This window comes from Canis aureus, chromosome 15 (genome assembly GCF_053574225.1).
Source record: "Canis aureus isolate CA01 chromosome 15, VMU_Caureus_v.1.0, whole genome shotgun sequence".
In the NCBI taxonomy this organism is placed as follows: domain Eukaryota; kingdom Metazoa; phylum Chordata; class Mammalia; order Carnivora; family Canidae; genus Canis; species Canis aureus.
Window position 1 is genome coordinate 67,225,625 of NC_135625.1, and position 18,966 is coordinate 67,244,590.

Below are 18,966 nucleotides of genomic sequence, written 5' to 3' on the forward strand. Positions count from 1 at the left end.
TCTCAGCCTCGCCCCAGAGGCCCCCCAGCCAAGGAAGGGGTCGGCGTCTGCTGGCCAGGCACCAGTCACACAGCAGCTCCCACACCCCGTGTGCTGGGGCTGCCCCTCACATGTCAGCCTGGACGTGTCCATGCATGGCGTCCGTGTGCTCGCCAGCGCTCAGAGCCTCTCTCCCAGGGGTCCCAGCGCTGAGAGTGGTCACAGGCCATGGCAGTAGCGTGAAGTCCTGCCGCGACATTGCAGTCTGTCCATTTGGCCGCCGTGGGCATGGGTCTCAGGGCAGAGCCAGGCCTTGCTCGGGCCACATGGTCCGGGACTCAGGTTGGCCCCGTCTGTCTGCTTGGCTCCATGCAGCATCTAGCGGTGCTTGGCTGGCCTTCCCCTCTGCGGTTTACGTGGAGACGCATGACCTGGGGAAGCTCCTGAGGGGTGTGGCCTCCATGTGTTAGGCCTGTGACATGCTCTGTGGAATCCAGAGCAGACGGGTGAAGCCCTCACACCCCTGCCCCAGGCCTCCCAGGCCATCGCCCAGAGGCCCCCTGGGCTCCGGGGGACTCTTGTCACTGTGCCGCTCTCATCGTCCTCCTGAGGTCATCACGTGGGACGTGGCCTCACGGAATGGGGCTGTGGTCCAGGAGGTCACCCGATGCCTGCTGTGGGCTGGGGGATGTCAGGGGTCGAGGGCTTCACTAGAGCTGCTGCGTTGATGAGACAGGCTGCAGCTGAGGGCAGGGGGCCCGGAGCAGAGCCTGGGGCTGGAGGTATGGAGTGAGGGAGCGGCTTCTCTTGCCCAGTCTCTGCCGTGTTTGCTCTTCTGAGCAGGCTTCCTTCCTCAGTCTACTGGGATTTCAATGTAATCTCTTTGCTTCCCGAAGCAGGCTGGGAAGGGGAGCGAGAGGCCCTGAGGGGAGGGCCTCAGATGCAGGTGTGGCCAGCTGTGGTCACGGGCCAGGGGGCTTGGGGGCGGGTGAGGATCCCTGGGAGGCAGAGAGGCAGAATGAAGCAGGTGGGGAAACTGAGTCCCCGGGAGAGGGATGGAGTCTCCTGTGCGGCAGGGCACCTCTGGAAAAGCCTAGATGTTTATTCCATTCTCTGAGAGGGAAGAAAACACCTGACTCCCAGAGAGAAGGAAGAAATCGGAAGATAGGACTGGGGTGGGGGGAGGAGGGAAATGCGACGTTGTGTACCGATCTCTGTGAGGTCATTGGACTCCCGTTTTTCCAGAGGGGCGGGTTTTACGGCCCATCTGGAGGTCCCTCTCGGGGCCGTGTTGGGCAGTGGGATGTGGAGTGAGGCCTGGCCATCCTGGTTGGGGCCGGTGGCGTTTCCTCCCTGTGACCTCTGCTCGGTGAAGCAGGGGCACGCGGGTAGGTGGACGGTGGGTGAAGGTTGCCGTGGTGGCCTGGGTGTCGTGGAGGTGATGCAGGCCCCTTGCCAGTGCTCCGGGAGCGAGTTTCCTGTGTAATGCCACTGCAGGCCTGGGCACAGTCTGCAGGGGCCCGGGGGCCAGGCAGGGTCTATAGCACCAGGCCGCCTGCTGCCCGTGAGGAGGGTCTGCAGCCCCTTGTGCAGGGCAGCTCCTCAGCACCACCTCGGTGGGGGTGATCGAGGACTCGCAGGGGAGTCCTGCTGCGTCACACAGACCTGTCTCTCTTGTCCAGGAGCGGCTGCTTATGAGCCTTCTGCCCCGGAATGTTGCCATGGAGATGAAGGAGGACTTCCTGAAGCCCCCCGAAAGGATTTTCCACAAGATTTATATCCAGCGGCATGACAATGTGAGGTAGGGCTGATGCGGCCTCGGTGCTGGGCCTTGGGGAGCTCAGATGAAGATGATGGAGGTGGAGATGGAGGCAGTGGAGGCGGCGGAGGAGGAGGAGGAGGGGGAAGTGGTGGAAGTGATGGAGGAGGAGGGGAAGAGGTGGAAGAGAAGGAGGAGGAGGTAGAGAAGGAGGTGGAAGAGGTGGAGGAGTAGAGCGGAGGCAGTACAGATGGAGGAGGAGGGGGAGGAGTGGAGGTGGAGAAGGAGGGGGAGGAAGGGGTGGAGAAAGAGGAGGTAGAGAAGGAGGTGGAGGAGGGGGAAGAGGTGGAGGAGGAGGAGGAGGAGGAGGAGGAGGAGGAGGGAGGGGGAGGAGGTGGATGTTGAAGTGGTGGAGGTGATTGCCGGGGTGGGCATAATGGAGACAGTGAGGGCGATTGTGGGAAGTGATGGAAGTGGAGGTGATGGATATGGGGGCTGTGGGGGTTGGCGAGGAGGTGATTGAGATGGGAGGTGATGTGGGAGGTTGCGGAGGAGGTGGTGAGCGTAAGGGTAAGAGATAATGGAAGTGACGGTGATGGAAATGGGAGGTGCTGGTGGAGGTGGAGGTGATGCAGGAGGTGAGGAGTAAGTGTGCGGCACAGGTAGTGGCAGAGGTGGGAGGCCTTGGGCAGGTGGGGGTGGAAGGCCTTGATGTGAGGGGAGGAGGGAGCGGGTGTGCATCAGGAGGCCCAGGTGAGCACCTGCTGGCCTGGAAGCAGGTCCCATGGAGGGGGGGTGTTGACCTCTTGGGTGATAGATGTCACAGCTGCTCTTTCCCTCTGTTCCTCACCTCCCATGTCCTGCGTGGGCTGGGGAGGGTTGGCACTCTGTCTCTGAACTGGTTTGGGTGGTGGCATTTCAGCTGGATCTTGGCCCATGTCAGGATAACAGCTGAGCAATATTCCACTTGGTGCCAGGGCCTGGGGTAGGCATCCTCTTCCTCCCCCGTTCCTCTCATGGCAGCCCCAGGAGGTAGGAATTGTTCCCGTTTTACAGGTGATAAAGCAGCTTGCCCCAGACACGCTCTGAGGTTTGCTTGTTTTTACAAATCCTATCACAAAGAATTTTATTCTACTACATCGTATATTCCCTTTTAAAGTACTTAGACTAGGGATGCCTGGGTGGCTCAGAGGCTGAGCGTCTGCCTATGGCTCAGGGCGTGATCCCAGAGTCCCGGGATCGAGTCCTACATTGGGGTCCCCACATGGAGCCTGCTTCTCCCTCTGCCTATGTCTCTGCTTCTCTCTTTCTCTGTGTCTCTCATGAATAAATAAATAAAATCTTAAAAAAATAAAGTTCTTAGACTAGCTGAGTATCTCCCTTTATGTAAGCATCAATCAGGCTGGTGATGGTGGTTGAGGCCCAGAAGCACCCTCCACCCCTGATATTCTTTGCTGGTCCTTCTAGTTGGTGTCAGGCCTACCTGCCACTGGGCCTTTGCGGACACAACAGGATAAAAATTCCCTCTGTTTGTATTGAGTGCTGTGGACTGAGTCTCTACAAGCTGGTGCTTGTCCGTCTAGGCTGAGCGAAGGACTGCTGCTGCCGCCGGCCCCTCCTCATCAGGGCCCCAGCCATCCCTGTGTGCGAGCTGGTGTGGCTAGCCGCTGTCTGGTGAGCATGCTCACTTCCACTGCTGTGCCTCTTGCTGAGGACTAGTGCTGTCCTCCTGTGGAGGATACTGAGCCCAATGGGGTTAAGGCCCCAGTGTGTGGGGCCAGCATTCCAGCCCAGGCAGCCCAGGCACTGTCACCTCCACTTGGAGGTGGAGCCAGTGAGTGGTGGGGCTGGGGCAGCCTGGGATTGGCTGATGCTGATACCCACCTAGACTTCCCATTCACCCACTGCCTCTCCTCAGTGGGTAAGGAGATGGCACAGTGACCCAGCCCCCTGATGAGACCAGATCACCAGAACAATCCAGGGAGTGCCCAGGGGGAGGGGTGTGGAGTGTCTGCACACAGCAGGGAAGGCATCAGCTGTCAAGGACTTCCTGGGGCAGCAGGTGGAGGTGAGCATGGTGTGTGGTGCCCATGTGCCTCCCGCCTCTTTTCTGACTTGGGACAACAGACACAGGTGTGAAAAGTCACCATTTCCCTCTGATGTGAAAAATCTCCGCCCACATCCCCCGGCAGATGCCTCATTCCCAGCAGGTGCAGGTGTGACGATGCTGAGATAGGAGAGGGAGCTGAGGCCAGCTCCCTGTCCCTGATGGCACCATCTCCACCATGGCTCCCCTGGCCACCCTTCAACAGGGTCAAAGGTGGCTTTGTAGAGCCCAGATGTGATCAGCTCACTGTCTTCCTCACCATCCTCGTTAGAGTCCCTCTCTGGTTCCCCATCATCCAGGATTAGAATCCCGAGTCAGTACACCATTCAGAACTAATAGGCTGATGTCATCAGGAACAGTGGAGTAAGGACATCTGAAAATCCTCAACTCCATAGAAGCAATGACAATACTGACAAAAACTGAGTCAACATTGTCAGAACACTGGAAATTAAGCAAAGCCTTGCAAGAATCCAGGAATGTTTATTTATGAAAAACAGCTGGATCCTGGTAAAAAACAGCAAGCTTTGTAGAGTTCTAACTTACCCTGTTTCACTGTCTTTAGCTCCATGATAGCGTTGAAAACCAGCAGCTGCTAATACAGTGAAAACCTGTCCACTGACAGCCACCTGAGGGGACAGAATGGGGTCAGGGCTTTGAAAAATTCTCAGAGAACTGTCATCATTTGACTGCCTGGGAATTCCCTGGGAAACCTTCCTCATAGGCTTGTCTTTATTTGACCTGACTCAACACTCAGTTGGAACAGCTTTTGCCCTGGGACATTTGTTAAGAACAATCAGTGGCAAGTGTTTAACATCATAGCTGTCAGAGGCAGTGATAACAGCTGAGGCAAGCAGCAGGGCACTGAAAACTTAAAACTAGGGAATGAGATGTCTGTCAGGTGCTTTGAAAGGCTCTGGGAATGTTTCTGGGAATCAGAAGATCCCGCACACAGGTCGGGCGACGTGCATGTTCAGAAAAGACCATGATGACCCTGGGCTGTCCTTAGGTCTTGAGGCTGACCTTGAGGATGTGTGCAAGCAGGAAGAGCAGACTGAGACCGTTGGAATTCTGCCTGGCTGAGTGCCCATCATCAAAGACGGAGAGACTTACTGGCTTCAGGAATGGGAGGAAATTTCTGTCTGGTCATTAGCTGACCACTAGCTTAACCAACCACAGACTTTAATGGCCCCACATGAGAGAGGAAACAGACTTTTCAGAGTTTGTCAGAAAAGTCACTGAACAAATAACAACACAAACAGCAACAAGAACAACTTCAATCCTGAGGTGGGGGGAGGTGTTCTGATTTTCAGAGTTGCCACAGTGTATTATCTGATTTTCTGTGAAAATATATGCAAGTGTGCAAGAAAGCGTGAATGTATAGCTCACATGGGAATGAAAATGCAGTCCCAGAGGGAGCCCACACATTGGACTTCTAGACAAAACTTTAAGTCACATATATATATTTTTAAATATTTTATTTATTTATTTGAGACAGTGAAAGAGAGAGAACATGAGCAGCGGGAGGGGCAGAAGGAGAGAGAGAAGCAGACTCCCCGCTGAGCAGGGAGCCCGACCCAGGGCACAGGGCTCCATCCCATGATCCCGGGATCATGACCTGAGTCGAAGGCAGATGCTTGACCCCCTGAGTCACCCAGGCGCCCCTAAATCACCTGTTTGAAATACTCTCAAAGAACAAACTGTGTCTAAATAAAGGAGAGCATGAGAAATACTTCTCATCAAGTAGACTATACCAATAAAAAGGTAGAAATTATAATAAACCAACCAAACAGAAATTCCAGCTTTGAAAAATACAGTGACCAAAATAAAAAGTTCACTAGAGGGTCGGGGTGGGGGTTCCACATTGAGCAGATCTGAGCAGGTTGTGGAAAGACTCGGGGAACTTGAAGACAGCCACCTGAGATCATGGAGTCTGATGGATGGAGAGAGAACAGAGGCTGGGGGTCTCGAGGGACGCCGGCTGGTGCGACAGCACCCCCAGGATGAGTCTCAGAGGAGAGGAAAGGAGGAGAGTGAGTCTTTGAAAAAATAGGACTCAAAAGGTCTGAAATTTCATGGAAAGCAGTAACGTACGCATTGCAGAAGCCCTGTCAGGACCCGCACGGAGCCCCCCACGTGGTCGTTGAACCCTAAGGGCCAGAGATTAGGAAAGGAGTGGGACAGAAGTGACGGCCAGCAAGACCAGCGTGGGATTTTTCACCAGGGATGGTGGAGGTGGGGGCTGAGGTGACGTGTTCAAGGTGGAACGAAACAGGCAGGAATTCAGTATCCAGCAAAAACGACGGTGACGGCAGCTCGGTGCCGCCGTGTGCCTCACGCTGTGGCGTCTGGGGAGGAGGCTGTGCGGGTGGCAGGCGCCGTTGTTTAGACCCGCCCCGTCCCGTAGTAAGTGGATGCTCACGTGGCAGGCTTCCGTCCCGCGAGGTGAGGCCCTGTCCCACTGCAGGACCCAGGTGGCCCGTCCATGAGGCGCAGGGGTTCGCAGCGGGGCTCCAGGGCTGTCCCTCTGTCACCTGTCAGCCTGCAGGGGCCGCAAGGCCTGAGGAGGGCCATCCGGGGCTGGGGGCAGGTCTGGTGGCTGTGGAGCTGTGCCCTGCCCGTGTCCTGGGGGGTCAGCAGGAGCTCTGACGCCCCCCATGGTGGCAAGGGCCTCCCCTGCTTCCCCAGCCGCTGCTGCTGCCACCTGTCAAACAGGACAGGCCCTTCCTTCCCAGGCCGGCCGGAGGAATAACCAGGGAGGTTTATTTTGGGGTGCTCGTAAGGCCGCTCTGGGGACCGCATACCTATGGAGTAGGCAGCCTGGTGCGTTTCTCTTGCAGCATCCTCTTCGCGGACATCGTGGGCTTCACGGGCTTGGCGTCACAGTGCACCGCGCAGGAGTTGGTCAAGCTCCTCAACGAGCTCTTCGGCAAGTTTGATGAACTGGCCACGGTAAGCGCAGCCCCCGATGTTCGCGTGTCATTGGAGCAGCCTCTGGGGCTCCGGGGTTGCAGGTGCGACCTAGCGGATGCCGAGTGCGTCGGCCCCGCCCGGCTGTCCTCACCCACAGCTTCTGCATCACCGCCAGCGACTCCTTTGTGCAAAAGAGGGCGCTTGCCCGAGCGCAGCCAGGTCGCCCAGAGCTGGCCCCAGACCGAGGGTGATGGCTGGGTGGGGAGGCCCTGCCCTGAAGGTCACCTCAGCCAGTTGGTGGCGTCTGCCGATGCCGAGCCCCCTTGCTGTGGCAGGAGAGTGCTGGCATTTTAAGAGCTTCCTGGGGCAGGTCACGTGAAGGCCCGCAGAAGTCAAGCCCAGGCCTGGCTCACTGCCTGGTGTCTTGGTGTGGAGGCAACGGACTGCCTGGTGTCCTTGGACCTGGATGCTGGCCTCCCCTGCCCCACAAGGACGTGGGGGGACGCGGGGACGTACAGCCCCGCCCACCGGCCCGGCCAGCCTGCCTCTGGACGCAGAGGGGTCCTGGGCAGGTGGTTGGGGGGAGGGAGTTCGCAGACTGAGAACTCTTCACCCAGGGAAAGAACTTGGTAGAAAGAGTGCACGGATGTCCCCTTGATGAGGGAGGGGGAGGAGCGGTCCCCGGGCCAGCGTGCCTCGTACAGTGGAGTCCTGAGGATGTCCCACGTGCGTGCAGGGCTGGGGGAGGGTACCCCGCGGGCTGCAGAGCGCTGGGCTCCAGCATTCGCCCTTGACCCGCAGGTGGAGTGGGTGGCTGTCACACGGGCTGTGCCTGGCTGTAGTTTTGGGACCGAGTCAGGAGGAGAGCACTGGGCCTTGGGGGCGGCGGCATGCCGCCCTTGGACGCTGCCCCCCGCCCTCCACCCGGAGTGTCCTGGAGGCTGGTCGGGATCTTGAGACGCCCAGTTGGGAGTTCGCCGCTTGCTCGGACTGGGCTGGCGCTGGAGGCCTTTCTCCTGGGGCACCTGCTGCTATCCCGGGCCGGGGCTCTGCGGGACCCCGTGTGGGGAAGGCTGCTGGGTCTTTCCTGAGGATGAAAGGAGGGGGTCGGCTCTCTGTCCGTTGCGGGCTCTGCCGGGCCATGAGGTGCCCTGGCAGCCTGGGTGCGGGGGTGCTGGCCTCGTGCCCTGGGGAGCAGCTGAGGCTCGGCCTCCGGGGCCTCCGGGGCTTCCAGGGCCTCCTCCCTACCTGACACCTGTGGTTTTGGGGAAGCATGATGGAGGAGTCAGGGTGACGGGTTCCGTGTGGCATGTGGGGCTCACGGACACAGCCTCCCATATTAGGGTCAGAACGTGTGTTTTGTCCGAGGCTGGGGTGGCCCGGGGCTTTCTGGGTGCTGCTCTGAGCTTTCCGGGGCCTGCGCCTTTCCCCTGCCCCTGCACGAGGAAGCTTCTGCATGAGGATTCACTGGCCACCGGGGCTCTCTGAGGACAGGCTGCTGATGTGAGGGGTGTGCCCTCCCCCCACTGTCCGGATCTGTCTTTCCTGGTCCCGGAGGGGACGTGTTCCCTCAGTGACTCAGTGGTCAGCAGTGCCACCAGCCTACCGCCAACTCCCGCCCCTGCTTGGGTTGCTTACAACAGCCCCCGCCCCTAGGATGACAGGAGTCTGTAGAGTCTTAGCTTGTCCTTCCGCGGGTACACGGTTGGCAGATGTCTTCTCCCTGGCTTCAGCCAGTTTACTTACGTGGCGCGTGACTCGGCGTGCAGCCCACTTCTCAGTGTGGACCGTGGCATCCCCAGAGTGAGGGAGGGGTGTGCTGGCTGGCCCACTTCTGCTCGGGGTGGGGCTACAGATGTGGGCCTCCCCTGACCGCAGGGTGGAGGGCGGAGAGGCTGTCCCCGGGATGCATGGTCTGGGTCTTGTTCTCGGCATGAAATGTGTGACGCGGGGGCTCGCTGTCCTGTCCCCTTCTTTCTTCATCAGCTCAGGATACATCGGGCTCACCCTGGCCCAGGCGGGGTCTCCCGGACTTGCACCCCAGCTGCGGTGTCACCATCCCTTTGCATCGGCACCCCACTCGGGGCTCACGCGGTGGACATCTGCTGGGCCTGCTCTGGGGACAGGACATGTTCCAAACACCTCTCAAGTCATCAGACTTGCCTTTCTGTTTTTGTTCGTTGAATTTATTCCTGGGTATTTTATTCCCTTTGATGCAGTTGTAAATACAATTATTTTCTCCGCTTTTCCAAGCATTCATTGTTTGTGTGCAGAAACACCACAGATTTCTGCGTGTTAATTTCACATCCTGAAAATTTGCTGAATTCAGTTATTCTGACAAGTTCTTGGTGGCATCTTTAGTGTTTTCTGTAGATATTAAGCCATTTTCAGAGAGAGATAGTGTGTGATTTTCTTTCCGTGCCCGGTTGCTGAGGCTGGGACTTATGCTGTTGGATGGGAGTGGCCTCCCTGTCCACTCCTGACCCTGCAGGGGAAGCTCTCCTGTTCTCACTGTCGGGGCCGGTGTGTGCCGTGGGCTTGGCATCCCTGGCCCTCACTGTGTCGGGAAACGTGCCCTGTGCACCTACTGTGTTGGGAGTTTTTATCCTGAAAGGACGTTGCATCCTGTCAAATGCTTGTTCTGCATCTGCTGAGACGATCATGTATTTCTACCCTTTCTTCAGTTAATGCGATGCATCACATCGATCGATTTGTGGGTATCGAACCATCCTAGCATCCTGGGAACAAATCCCACTTGGTTGTGGTGTCCAATCCCTTTAATGTACTGTTGGAAGTGGCTTGCTCATCTTTGTTTGGGGGGATTTCTGCATCTGTGATCATTGGGGGTATTGGTATTAGTAAAAGATCCTTGTCTTTTCTGGTCAGGTCCAGTGGTTTTGGGTTCAGGGAAATGCTGGCCCCACAGAGTGAATTTGGGAGCTTTCTTAGAGCTTAAGAAGTGTTGGTGATCTTCTTCAAACGTTTGTTAGAGGTCACTAGTGAAGCCATCCGGTCCTGGGCTTTTCTGTGTTGGGGGCTTTTGATCACTGCTTCAGTCTCTGTACTAGAAATGTCTGCAGATTTTCTGTTTCTTTATGATTCGGTCTTGGTAGGTTGAGTGTCTGTAGGGATTTATTCATCTCTTCTAGGTTGTCAGGTTTGCTGGTGTACAAGATGTATCCCTTTTTATTCACTACCTGGCTCTTTCACTAGGACACGTGCTTGTGTGGGCTGCAGTGGGACGTGGTGGGACACGTCCATGTAGCTGTGTGTGTGTGGGGGGCATGCACATGTGTATGGATATCCGCGAGTGCATTGCATACATACATGAGAGCATGTGCATATGCGGTTGTGCACACACACATGTGCATATGGACACGCTTGTTCACGTATATGTGTGCAGGTGTCCATGTGTGAGTATGTGCATGTGGGCTAAAATTTTTTTTAGATGTCTTCCTGTTATGTTTCTGAAGGATGCTGTTCTATGGCTTTCTTTCCTTACGTCGTCTTCATGTGGAATCTTGGTCAGGCTGGTCTCCTGGAAGAGTTTGGGCATGTTTCCTCCTGTTCCACTTTCTGGAGATTTTCTTTCTGAAACTTTTAAACAATTCTTAAGAAAATTTATGTATTTGAGAGAGACAGAGCACGAGAGAGCACAAGTAGGCTGGAAGGGGAGAAGCAGGCTCCCCACTGAGCGGGGAGCCCAACTGGGGGCTCCCTCCCAGCACCTTGAGATGACGACCTGAGTGGAAGGCAGACGCTTAACTGACTGAGCTGCCCAGGCGCCCCTGGAAGTTTTTATGTACAAGTTCAATTTTTAAAAATAGGGCTATTATATATATATATATATATATATATATATATATATATATATATAAAATCAGGGATATTTTTAAAGATTTTATTTATTCATTCATGAGACACACACACACACACACACACACACACAGACAGAGGCAAAGACACAGGCAGAGGGAGAAGCAGGCTCCATGCAGGGAGCCCGATGTGGGACTGGATCCTGGGTCTCCGGGATCACGCCCCGGGCCGATGGCAGGCGCTAAACTGCTGAGCCACCCCGGGTTCCCTAGAATCGGTTTTTTTATATGTCTGTGATATATCCATATACGATATGCATATGTCCATATATCGGAGTGAGCTTTGTGTTTCTTAGTCTTTCGAGGAATCTGTCCATGTGAGCTAAGTCACTGAGATTGTTAGAATAAACGTGTTTATGGTATTTCCCTGTTAGCTTTCTAATATTTGCAGAAGCAGCCGTGACATCACCTCCTCCTTTTCTGACTGTGATAATTTGTGCTTCCCTCTCTCCCCCATCATTCTGGCTGCACGTTTATCAATGTTATCAATTTTTGTAGAGTTTGCTTTTGGTTTCATTGATTTCTCTGTTTTATTGTTTTTCTCTGATTTTTTATTATTGTGATTCTTGTGCTTTCCTTGTTTTTCTTTTACTCTTGTTTTTGTTGTTTGGGAAGATGGAAGCTGAGACTGCTGATCAGGATCTTTCCCCTCCAAATGTGCAGAGTTGGTGCCACAGACCAGGCGGGTGTCTGGCTAAGGTGGCATCCCCATGTTGCTCCGACACTGTGTCTTCGTTTCCCCTCGGTTCAAGATGCTTTCTAATTTCCCTTTTAATTTTGGTTACACCCATGGCTTATTTAGAGATATGTTTTTTGAGGGATTTTTTCAAAGGTCTTTCTGTTTTTGAGTTCACATTGAATTCTGTTGTGGTCAGAGAACACATTTTATCAAAAATTTGAGTCCTCTTAAGTGCATGGTTCAGAACACGGTCTCCTCAGGAACTGAGCAACAAGATGCACTGTGCTTCTGTGCCATCCTTGTGTTCTGGGGTGTTGTGTACACACGCTGAGGCTGGCTGGGGACGGGCTGCTCACGTTCTTACTCTGCGTCATTACTTATGTCCTGGCTCCTGGATTTCTCAGTTCCTGATCGAGGGGTATTGAGTCTGCGACATACTTAGAGATCTGTCTGCTCCCTGTGTTCTCAAGCTCTGCTAGTTGATTTGTAACATTTAGGGTTCTTAGGTCCTCTTGATGAATTAACTTTTTTAAGATGTTATTGATTCATGAGAGACACAGAGAGAGAGGCAGAGACACAGGCAGAGGGAGAAGCAGGCTCCATGCAGGGAGCCGGATGTGGGACTCGATCCCGGGACCACGGGATCACACCCTGGGCCGAAGGCAGGCGCTCAACCACTGAGCCACCCAGCAGTCCCATTCTGTTTGTTTAGAGACAGAGCGTGTGTGTGCGTGTGAGCCAGGAGAGGAGCAGAGGGAGAGCTAAAACCAAGAGTCGGATGCTCAACCTACTGAGCCACCCACACTCCCCTAATTAACTCTATTTTCATGAAGAAATGACCCTCGTTCCCTGGAGCCCTAACGTGCTGTGTGAGCATAGCCGTTCCAGCTTTCCTTTGATTATTGTCGGGAAGCATGTCTTTTCCATCTCCCTTTTTTCCCCCAAGGGGTTCATGTCTTTTTCTCTAACGGGCTGGGTTTGTCTTTTCTCCCTTGAATCTGACTGTCCGCGTTTGCTGTGCTTTGCCGTCGGCCCGGGTTTGGTTTGTCCCATCTGTTCTGTGTCGTGGTTTTGCTTTTCCTGCCATTCTGTGGGTGTAGGGGGCGCGTTCTGTGACTCTGCCCTTGCACCTCTGTTGGCTCATGAGTGTGCACCGTTGGCTCTGGCACTGGGCTGGCTGCTCCGGGGTCTGCGGCAGGTTCCTGGATGTTGTCCGAGGATCTTGCGGACGCGCCTCCTCACGCGCCTCCCTTCCTGGCCTGTGTGAGGTTGCTGCTGTGCGTGTTTCACTTGGTGTTATAAACTCTGTTCTGCATTGTTGCCATTTACGTTTGGGCAAACGAGCCGTTCCCTTTAGAAGAGGGAAGGTGGGGTCCAGCCTGTGCGGGTCGCCCGCGGCTCTGCGTGTGGGTGCTCCGCAGGGAGGAGGGCAGCCAGCGGCGAGGAATCCGCGCCGTCTCTGTGTTTCTGAGAAGGGTCTTCATTTTGCCTTTATCTTTGGAAATTCTTTTCACCCGTTCCTTACAGGACTGTGGGTCATCGGGTCGTGCTGTCCAAGGACGCCGCTCTGGTCCTTCGTACACAACGGGGAAGATGTCTGTTTCCTCTGACTGCTTTTAAGGTTTTCTCTTCATCGCCGGCTTCAAGCAGTTTGACTCTGATGTGCCTCCATGAGGTTTTCCTCACGGATTTTGGGCTTCCTGCATCGGTGGGTTTATGGTTTGATCATCTGGGGGAGAAAGCCCTCGAATGCTCCTCACACATCCCCCCTTCTTTCAGGGACCCCGGTTTACCCGTGTGTGGATCTTGACATCCCACAGCTCACTGATGATCCTTTTTCATTTTGGCCTCTTCCTTTTCTTTCGTTCCGGATGGTTTGTGCTGCTGAGCTGTCCAGGTGACTGGCGAGGTGTGACCTGCTGTCCGTCTGTCCGCCCATCTGTCCAGCACCACATCGTCTCAGAGATTATGTTTCCATCTCTGGAATTTCAGCATGAACCCCCCCCACACTGCCATCCGCCCTGTCGAGGTCGCTGCCGGGCAGCTGAGGATGACGACCCTCTGTTCTTTAGTGCTCCGATGGTGTTGGGTGTGTTTAAAACCTACGTCCCATCTGCTTGAGCCCGGCTCCGAGGAGACGCGTCTGTGTGCAGGACGCGGGAGCCCCGTGAGTGCGCCTGCATGTGGTCACCCAGACACACCCCGCCTTACCAGGGTCCCTGCGGGCAGTGAGACCCGAGGGTGAGCGTGTTGGCTTGGTCTCCACGGTCTCCAGAGGTTTATTGACCCTTGTGCCCGGCGGACCGCAGATGGACACAGTATTTATTGCTTGAGCCACTTTAGGTTTACATCTGCTCTGACCACAGGGCTCTTCTCTGGATGTGGGGAGGGCAGCCCCGCTGGGAGAAGCAGACTTCGCTCCACGCGCGTCCAGGCTCCGTGGGGAGGCCCAGACTCTGGCTGTGCCGGCCGCGGAGGCGGCCTGGGTCCCACGCGCCCCTCGGGGCTGACAACTGGAGACCATCCTCCCGCGGGGCTGCGCCCCAGGAGTTCCCGGCCGGAGCTTGGTGCACTCTGGTCGGCTCTCAGCCCCCAGGCGGCCTGTGCCTGGCACACGGCGGGCGTACACACTCAGACTCGGCTGGCGTGGGGTCCAGCGCAGTCGGCGAGCTTGGACGAGCCTGGGAGGCATTGCCTGTCGGGGCGCACGGTGTCCACGCAGGGGCTCTCCTCGGGACCCCGCCCCGGGCTTGGCCAGTCTGCGCAGTTCCCGCCGCACACGCAGTGGGGAGCCTTCCTGGCCCCCCTGACCTGCTGCATAGGGACGCGGGGAGCATGTTGGTTGGGATTGTGAGGGAAGATGGGGCGGTGAGGACGCGGAGAGTCTGGCCGAAGCTGCGGGGCTGTGCTCCCCCGGGAGCCGCCGGAAGGTGACCGTGAGGACCAGTGAGGGTGAGGGTGTCTGTCTCCAGCGCCCGGGGTTCCTCTGCGTGTGGCTGTGGAAGCCAGTCCGGGAGCCAGAGCTCACTGCGGTGTGTGCCCACGTCCCTCCTCCTCGCCAGGCTTCCCCTGGGCTCAGAAGGCAGCGCGAGGACTCCGTGGCGCCCTCGGGTCTCCTGGCGCCTTTTCTTCCTGGCCGGTGAACATGAGGAGCCCCGGTGGCCTCATGCCCGGAGGTGGCCTCCTCCCCGAGCGTGCTGCGGGCCGGGAGTGTGCGCGACGGCCAGCTGCGTCCCCGGCTGAGCAGTGCCCTTTCCGCAGACGTGCTGTGCCCGCGCTGTCAGGCTTGCACGCGGGTGGGCTGTGAGGCACACGGGGGCTCGCCTGGAGTGTCCCGCGCAGGAGGGGCCCGCATGGGGCGTTGTGGTCAGGACTGGGCCCGGCTGTCCCGAGGGAGGAGGAGGCAGTGCAGGTGGCGTCCACCCTCGGCTTGGGGGACAGTCTCCCCGGGCGAGCCTTGATGTGGTGGAGGCGTGTGCACGACGGCCAGGGGCGCGAACCGGCTGCAGAGCGTGTGCACACGCAGCCACGAGCCGTCAGGGGTGGGCTGCGGGGACGAGGGCCCCAGGGCCGTGGGGTTCTTGCTGAGTTTTAATTTTCGGAGCTTCCTGCATTATGATGAGCCCGATTTAATTCTTCCTTAATGAGCAGGAAATAAACACTTCCCTGAAACAGCAGGTGGTGTGTGGAATGCGGGCACTGGCGTTTCCCGTGGGTGGAAGCCCGGGCACGCTCCCTCGCGGGCGGCCGTGGGGGCTCCGGTGTGTGGTCCCCCGGGGCTGCCCTGGTTCACGATCCCCCGTCCTTGCTGCTTGGTACCCGGGGGGCTGCTCTGGTGCACGGTCCCCAGTGCACCGCACCCTCACTGGGGTCCCAGTGAGGACCCCAGGCCCCTGGGGGGACTATGCACTGGGGACAGCCCAGCCCCTGTCCCAACCCCCAGGGTCACTCGCCTGGTCGTCCCCGCCCCGCCTGCTTCTGGGTGCAGAGATGTAGCTTCTTTTCAGGAGGGGATGATCACTCCTCGTCCAGGGCAGCTCAGAGCTGTGGGGTGTGGGCGCCCGGGAAGGTGGGGGGCACCCGGCTCACCTGGGGGTGCCTGCGTGCTCCTGGGGACACGCTCGGAGAAGCTGCAGGGAGAGGTCCAGCCGTGCCCTCGGGGGCTGGTGAATGTGCCTCGTGGACTCACCTATGCATGATGGCAGGGAGGACCCAGCGGCCCCACCTGACCCCTGTAGCCCCTCTGGCTGGCGGCTCTCCTCCCAGGTTCTAGATGTCACCGCACCTTGTGCTCACAGCCTGGGCCCCAGCCCTTCCCTCGAGAACGACAAGGCCGCCACGATGCCTTTGTCACCTGCCCAGTGGACCGCCAGCGTGGAAGCTCTGGGTCTCTCTGGGCTGTGGCACCTGCTCGTCATGTCAGGCGTTCTCTCCTTGGCAGCCTTGTTCCAGGCGGGATACGTGTCTGGGTTTAATATACGTTGGGCGCTGGCCGATGGCACGGAGCTCATGCCACTGGTCACGGCCCCGCAGACCCTGAAGAGGGCAGGGCAGGGCACGGCGTGCGGGGCGCAGAGGGGGCTGGGCAGCGTGGTGGGGCTTTCTCGTGGTTTCCACAGAGGAAGGGTGAGGCGGGCGAGGGGCCTGACAGTCGGTATCACGGACCCTGGCTCCGGTGTCCCCTCCTCTGTGATCTGGCGGCCGGCCTGGGCGGCAGGGCGAGTAGAGCACGTGGGGTGGGGTGGGGGCTCCAGACCCTTGGGCTGCCGTGGACACAGCGGGACTGGTCGTCGCGGCCCCCGGATGTCTGTCAGGACACAGGCCTCGGGGCAGCTCCTGCCCACCACCTGCCCTGAGCCCTCGGGCCCCTGGGGCTGGGGCCCCGCCTGGTTCCTTTGTGCTGGGGAGCCTTCCTGGGTGCTGCCGGTCTCCCCGTTCGTCCCCTGGCATGCCCTTGGCCAGCTCCCAGCTCGTTCAAGGCTCGCGGTTTCCGTGGTCCCTGTGTGCGTGCGACCCACCTGCTGGCTGCTTCCCATGACGCCCGTCCCGTAGGGGGCCACGGCAGCTGCCCCGAAAGCGGGGTGCTTGGCAATTCACTGCGGTGAACTTTTCCCATCATTGTTCCTGCACTTATTGGCTCGTGATTCTTTACATCGGAGAAGGTTCACACGTCAGCTGATTGGTGATCCTCAAAAACGGTGCCCGCTTGGCTTTTGTCACCGATGTGCTTTCCGATTGAGGAATGGGCGCCCGGAGCCGCCGTCTGGCCCCTCCGTCCCGGGCGTTCCTGGGATTGTGGGCGTCCGCTGTGCCTGGATGCATCCCCCCTGCTCTGGGGCCTCCCCCCGGGCGCCTCCCGCCTCCAGGGACGAGGCCACCCCCAGCCCGTGTCCCCGGACGGCGAGACACCACCCCCCCCCACACACACAGATGCGGCAATTGCTTCCGTCCTCGGGAACTGGTTTTCCAGCTCGTCCTCCGGCGTCTCAGGACGCAGGGGTGAGGCTGTGTTTTAGAAGAATAACGGCGGATTCCGTGTTTGTGTTGCTCTTTCCGACCACTGAGTCACTCTGCTCCTTTGATTCTCCCCCCGCACGTCCCTTCTCCCCGAGGCTGGAAGTCCCGGCACCGGCAAGGTCCTTTCCCTCTTTTATGTCTCTGCGCATCGAAGGCTCAGAGGGACGTTGCCCGCTCGACACGTGCGACAGGACACCGCGTGCGGTTTCAGGTTCCTCGAGGCCTTTCTTTGTTTTGTCTGCGGCTGACGTCCCACTGGACACGCAGTCGCAGGACCCGGGCGCGGTCGGCGTCCCGATGCTGTCACCCTCCCGACGCTGTCACCCTTAGGGCTTATTTCATTTTGGTTTTGCGTTTTGAGCATCGCTGCTTGCCGTTTATTTATTTATTTATTTATTTATTTATTTATTTATTTTATATTTATTCAGATTTTAAAAAATTGATTAGAGGGAGAGAGCGTGAACACGAGCAAGGTGAGGGGCAGAGGGAGAAGCAGACTCCGTGCTGACCAGGGAACCCCATATGGGGCTTGATCCCAGGACCCCGAGATCATGACCTAAGCTGAAGGCAGACGCTTCAGCTGAGCCTCCCAGGTGTCCCTCAATTGAGTTTTTTGAACTGTGTATAGTATTTTCATGGCTTGGTTCCTCGGAGGAGACCCCGAGGCCTGTGTGTGGAGGGAGGGCCTCCCCGCCCACGGGGTCGGGCATCGTGCCGCCGTGAGCGGTCCCCTCGGTACCGGTACCAGGAGCCGACATGCACGATGACCGCCTGCTGCCCAGAGCCACACCGGGCGCGGGGCCGTCTCGGGCCTGCCTGGGCCTGCGGAGTCGGCGCTGGGCGGACGGCCTCTCTGCGGCCGGACAGACGTGGCTCCTGTGCGGTCCCCCCCCGGTGGGCAGAGGCTCTGGGACCACAGGACCCTCATCCTAGCCCGGGGCCGGCTCTCAAGGGCCGGGTGAAGGGAATTCTGTGCGGACGGTTCAGGAGGAACGGAAGTCGCGGTGGATGGTGGTCCGCGCCTCCTCCCCGCGAACGCTGTGGCTGATGTCGTGGGTCCAGGCCCCGCGGCTGCCCGTTCGGCCGGGCGGCGGGTCAGAGCTTGTCCGTGAGGCCCCGCGTGCGGCCTTCCTGCCTGGATCCTCCTGCAGCCCTTCGGGCCTCGCTGGCCGCTGTGTCCCCCAGCGTGGACATGTGGGCGGAGGTCTCAGAAACCGCTGTCCCGTCGTCATCGCAGGGGCCTGGCTCCAGCTCCAGGGCTGCCCCTCAGGGGGCTTGAGGTTGGAGCACGGCCAAGTCCGCGCAGCACCTCCTCTGTCTCGCGAGCTGGCGAACGGCAGCCGGGACGTTGGAGGTTAGAAGACGAGGTGAGGCGTTCGCTGCTTTCAGCCCGGTCGGCCGTGGGCTGTGCCCTGCCCTGCCCCGCGGCCGGGCAGCCAGGAGGGGCGGAGGCTGCGTGGCCGGACCTTCACCAAGGACACATCTGCCACTGACAGCCTGTAATTAGGAGGCTGTGGCCTCCGGACACTACCTGCTCAGTGGCTTTGCCCTTCCTTAGAGGTCGGCGTGCGGGCGGCGTGCTCACTCCCGGGGCTTCCCGTGGGCACCTCCCTGCCTTCCTGCGGCCCACGCACACCTGGGGTCCAGAGACAGCCGGGGGCACAGGGACGCCCTGCGGAGGTGCCGATGGGCACACATCACCCTTGAGGTACCGTGACCCTGGCCGGCTGCAGGAATAGTGCCGTCACCCATGGGCTCCTTGGAGGTGGGGGTCTGCAGCCCCGGGCTGATCGCTGGGAGGACGTCCTGATGCCCAGGACACGGGTGAGGCTTGGCGGTGGCCCCTGGTGCCATCCGTGGGCCCCAGGCCTGGGGACAGGGGACGTTGGGAGAGGGCTCCCTGTCCTTGGCCTGCCTGGGCGTCCTGGCCTGTCTGCCCACTGGGGACGATGGGGACAGTGGGGCGAGCGCTCCGGAAGAGCCCGGAGAGAGCCCAGGGCTGCCTGCTGGCTGGAGGCCTGGCGAGCGTGGCTGAGGAACGCGGGCCGGCAGACTCCCAGGGCCCGGCCCTCGACTCCCCCGGGGGGGCGTCTGCCTCCGGCCATCTGGCTCCGGCTCCCCAACACCAGCAGAGGACAGG

At 58.5% G+C, this 18,966-nt stretch overlaps 1 protein-coding gene across 3 annotated transcripts in view; it reads left to right on the top strand.

Annotated features, from left to right (window-relative positions):
• ADCY1 (adenylate cyclase 1) overlaps positions 1–18,966 on the top strand; it is a 101,898-nt gene that overhangs the window by 25,403 nt on the left and 57,529 nt on the right. For all 3 annotated transcript variants that reach the window (XM_077850326.1, XM_077850328.1, XM_077850327.1), the window contains exons 3-4: positions 1,662–1,780; positions 6,683–6,794. In XM_077850326.1, the coding sequence (XP_077706452.1) occupies positions 1,662–1,780; positions 6,683–6,794 (231 nt within the window). The remainder of the gene's footprint in view (positions 1–1,661; positions 1,781–6,682; positions 6,795–18,966) is intronic.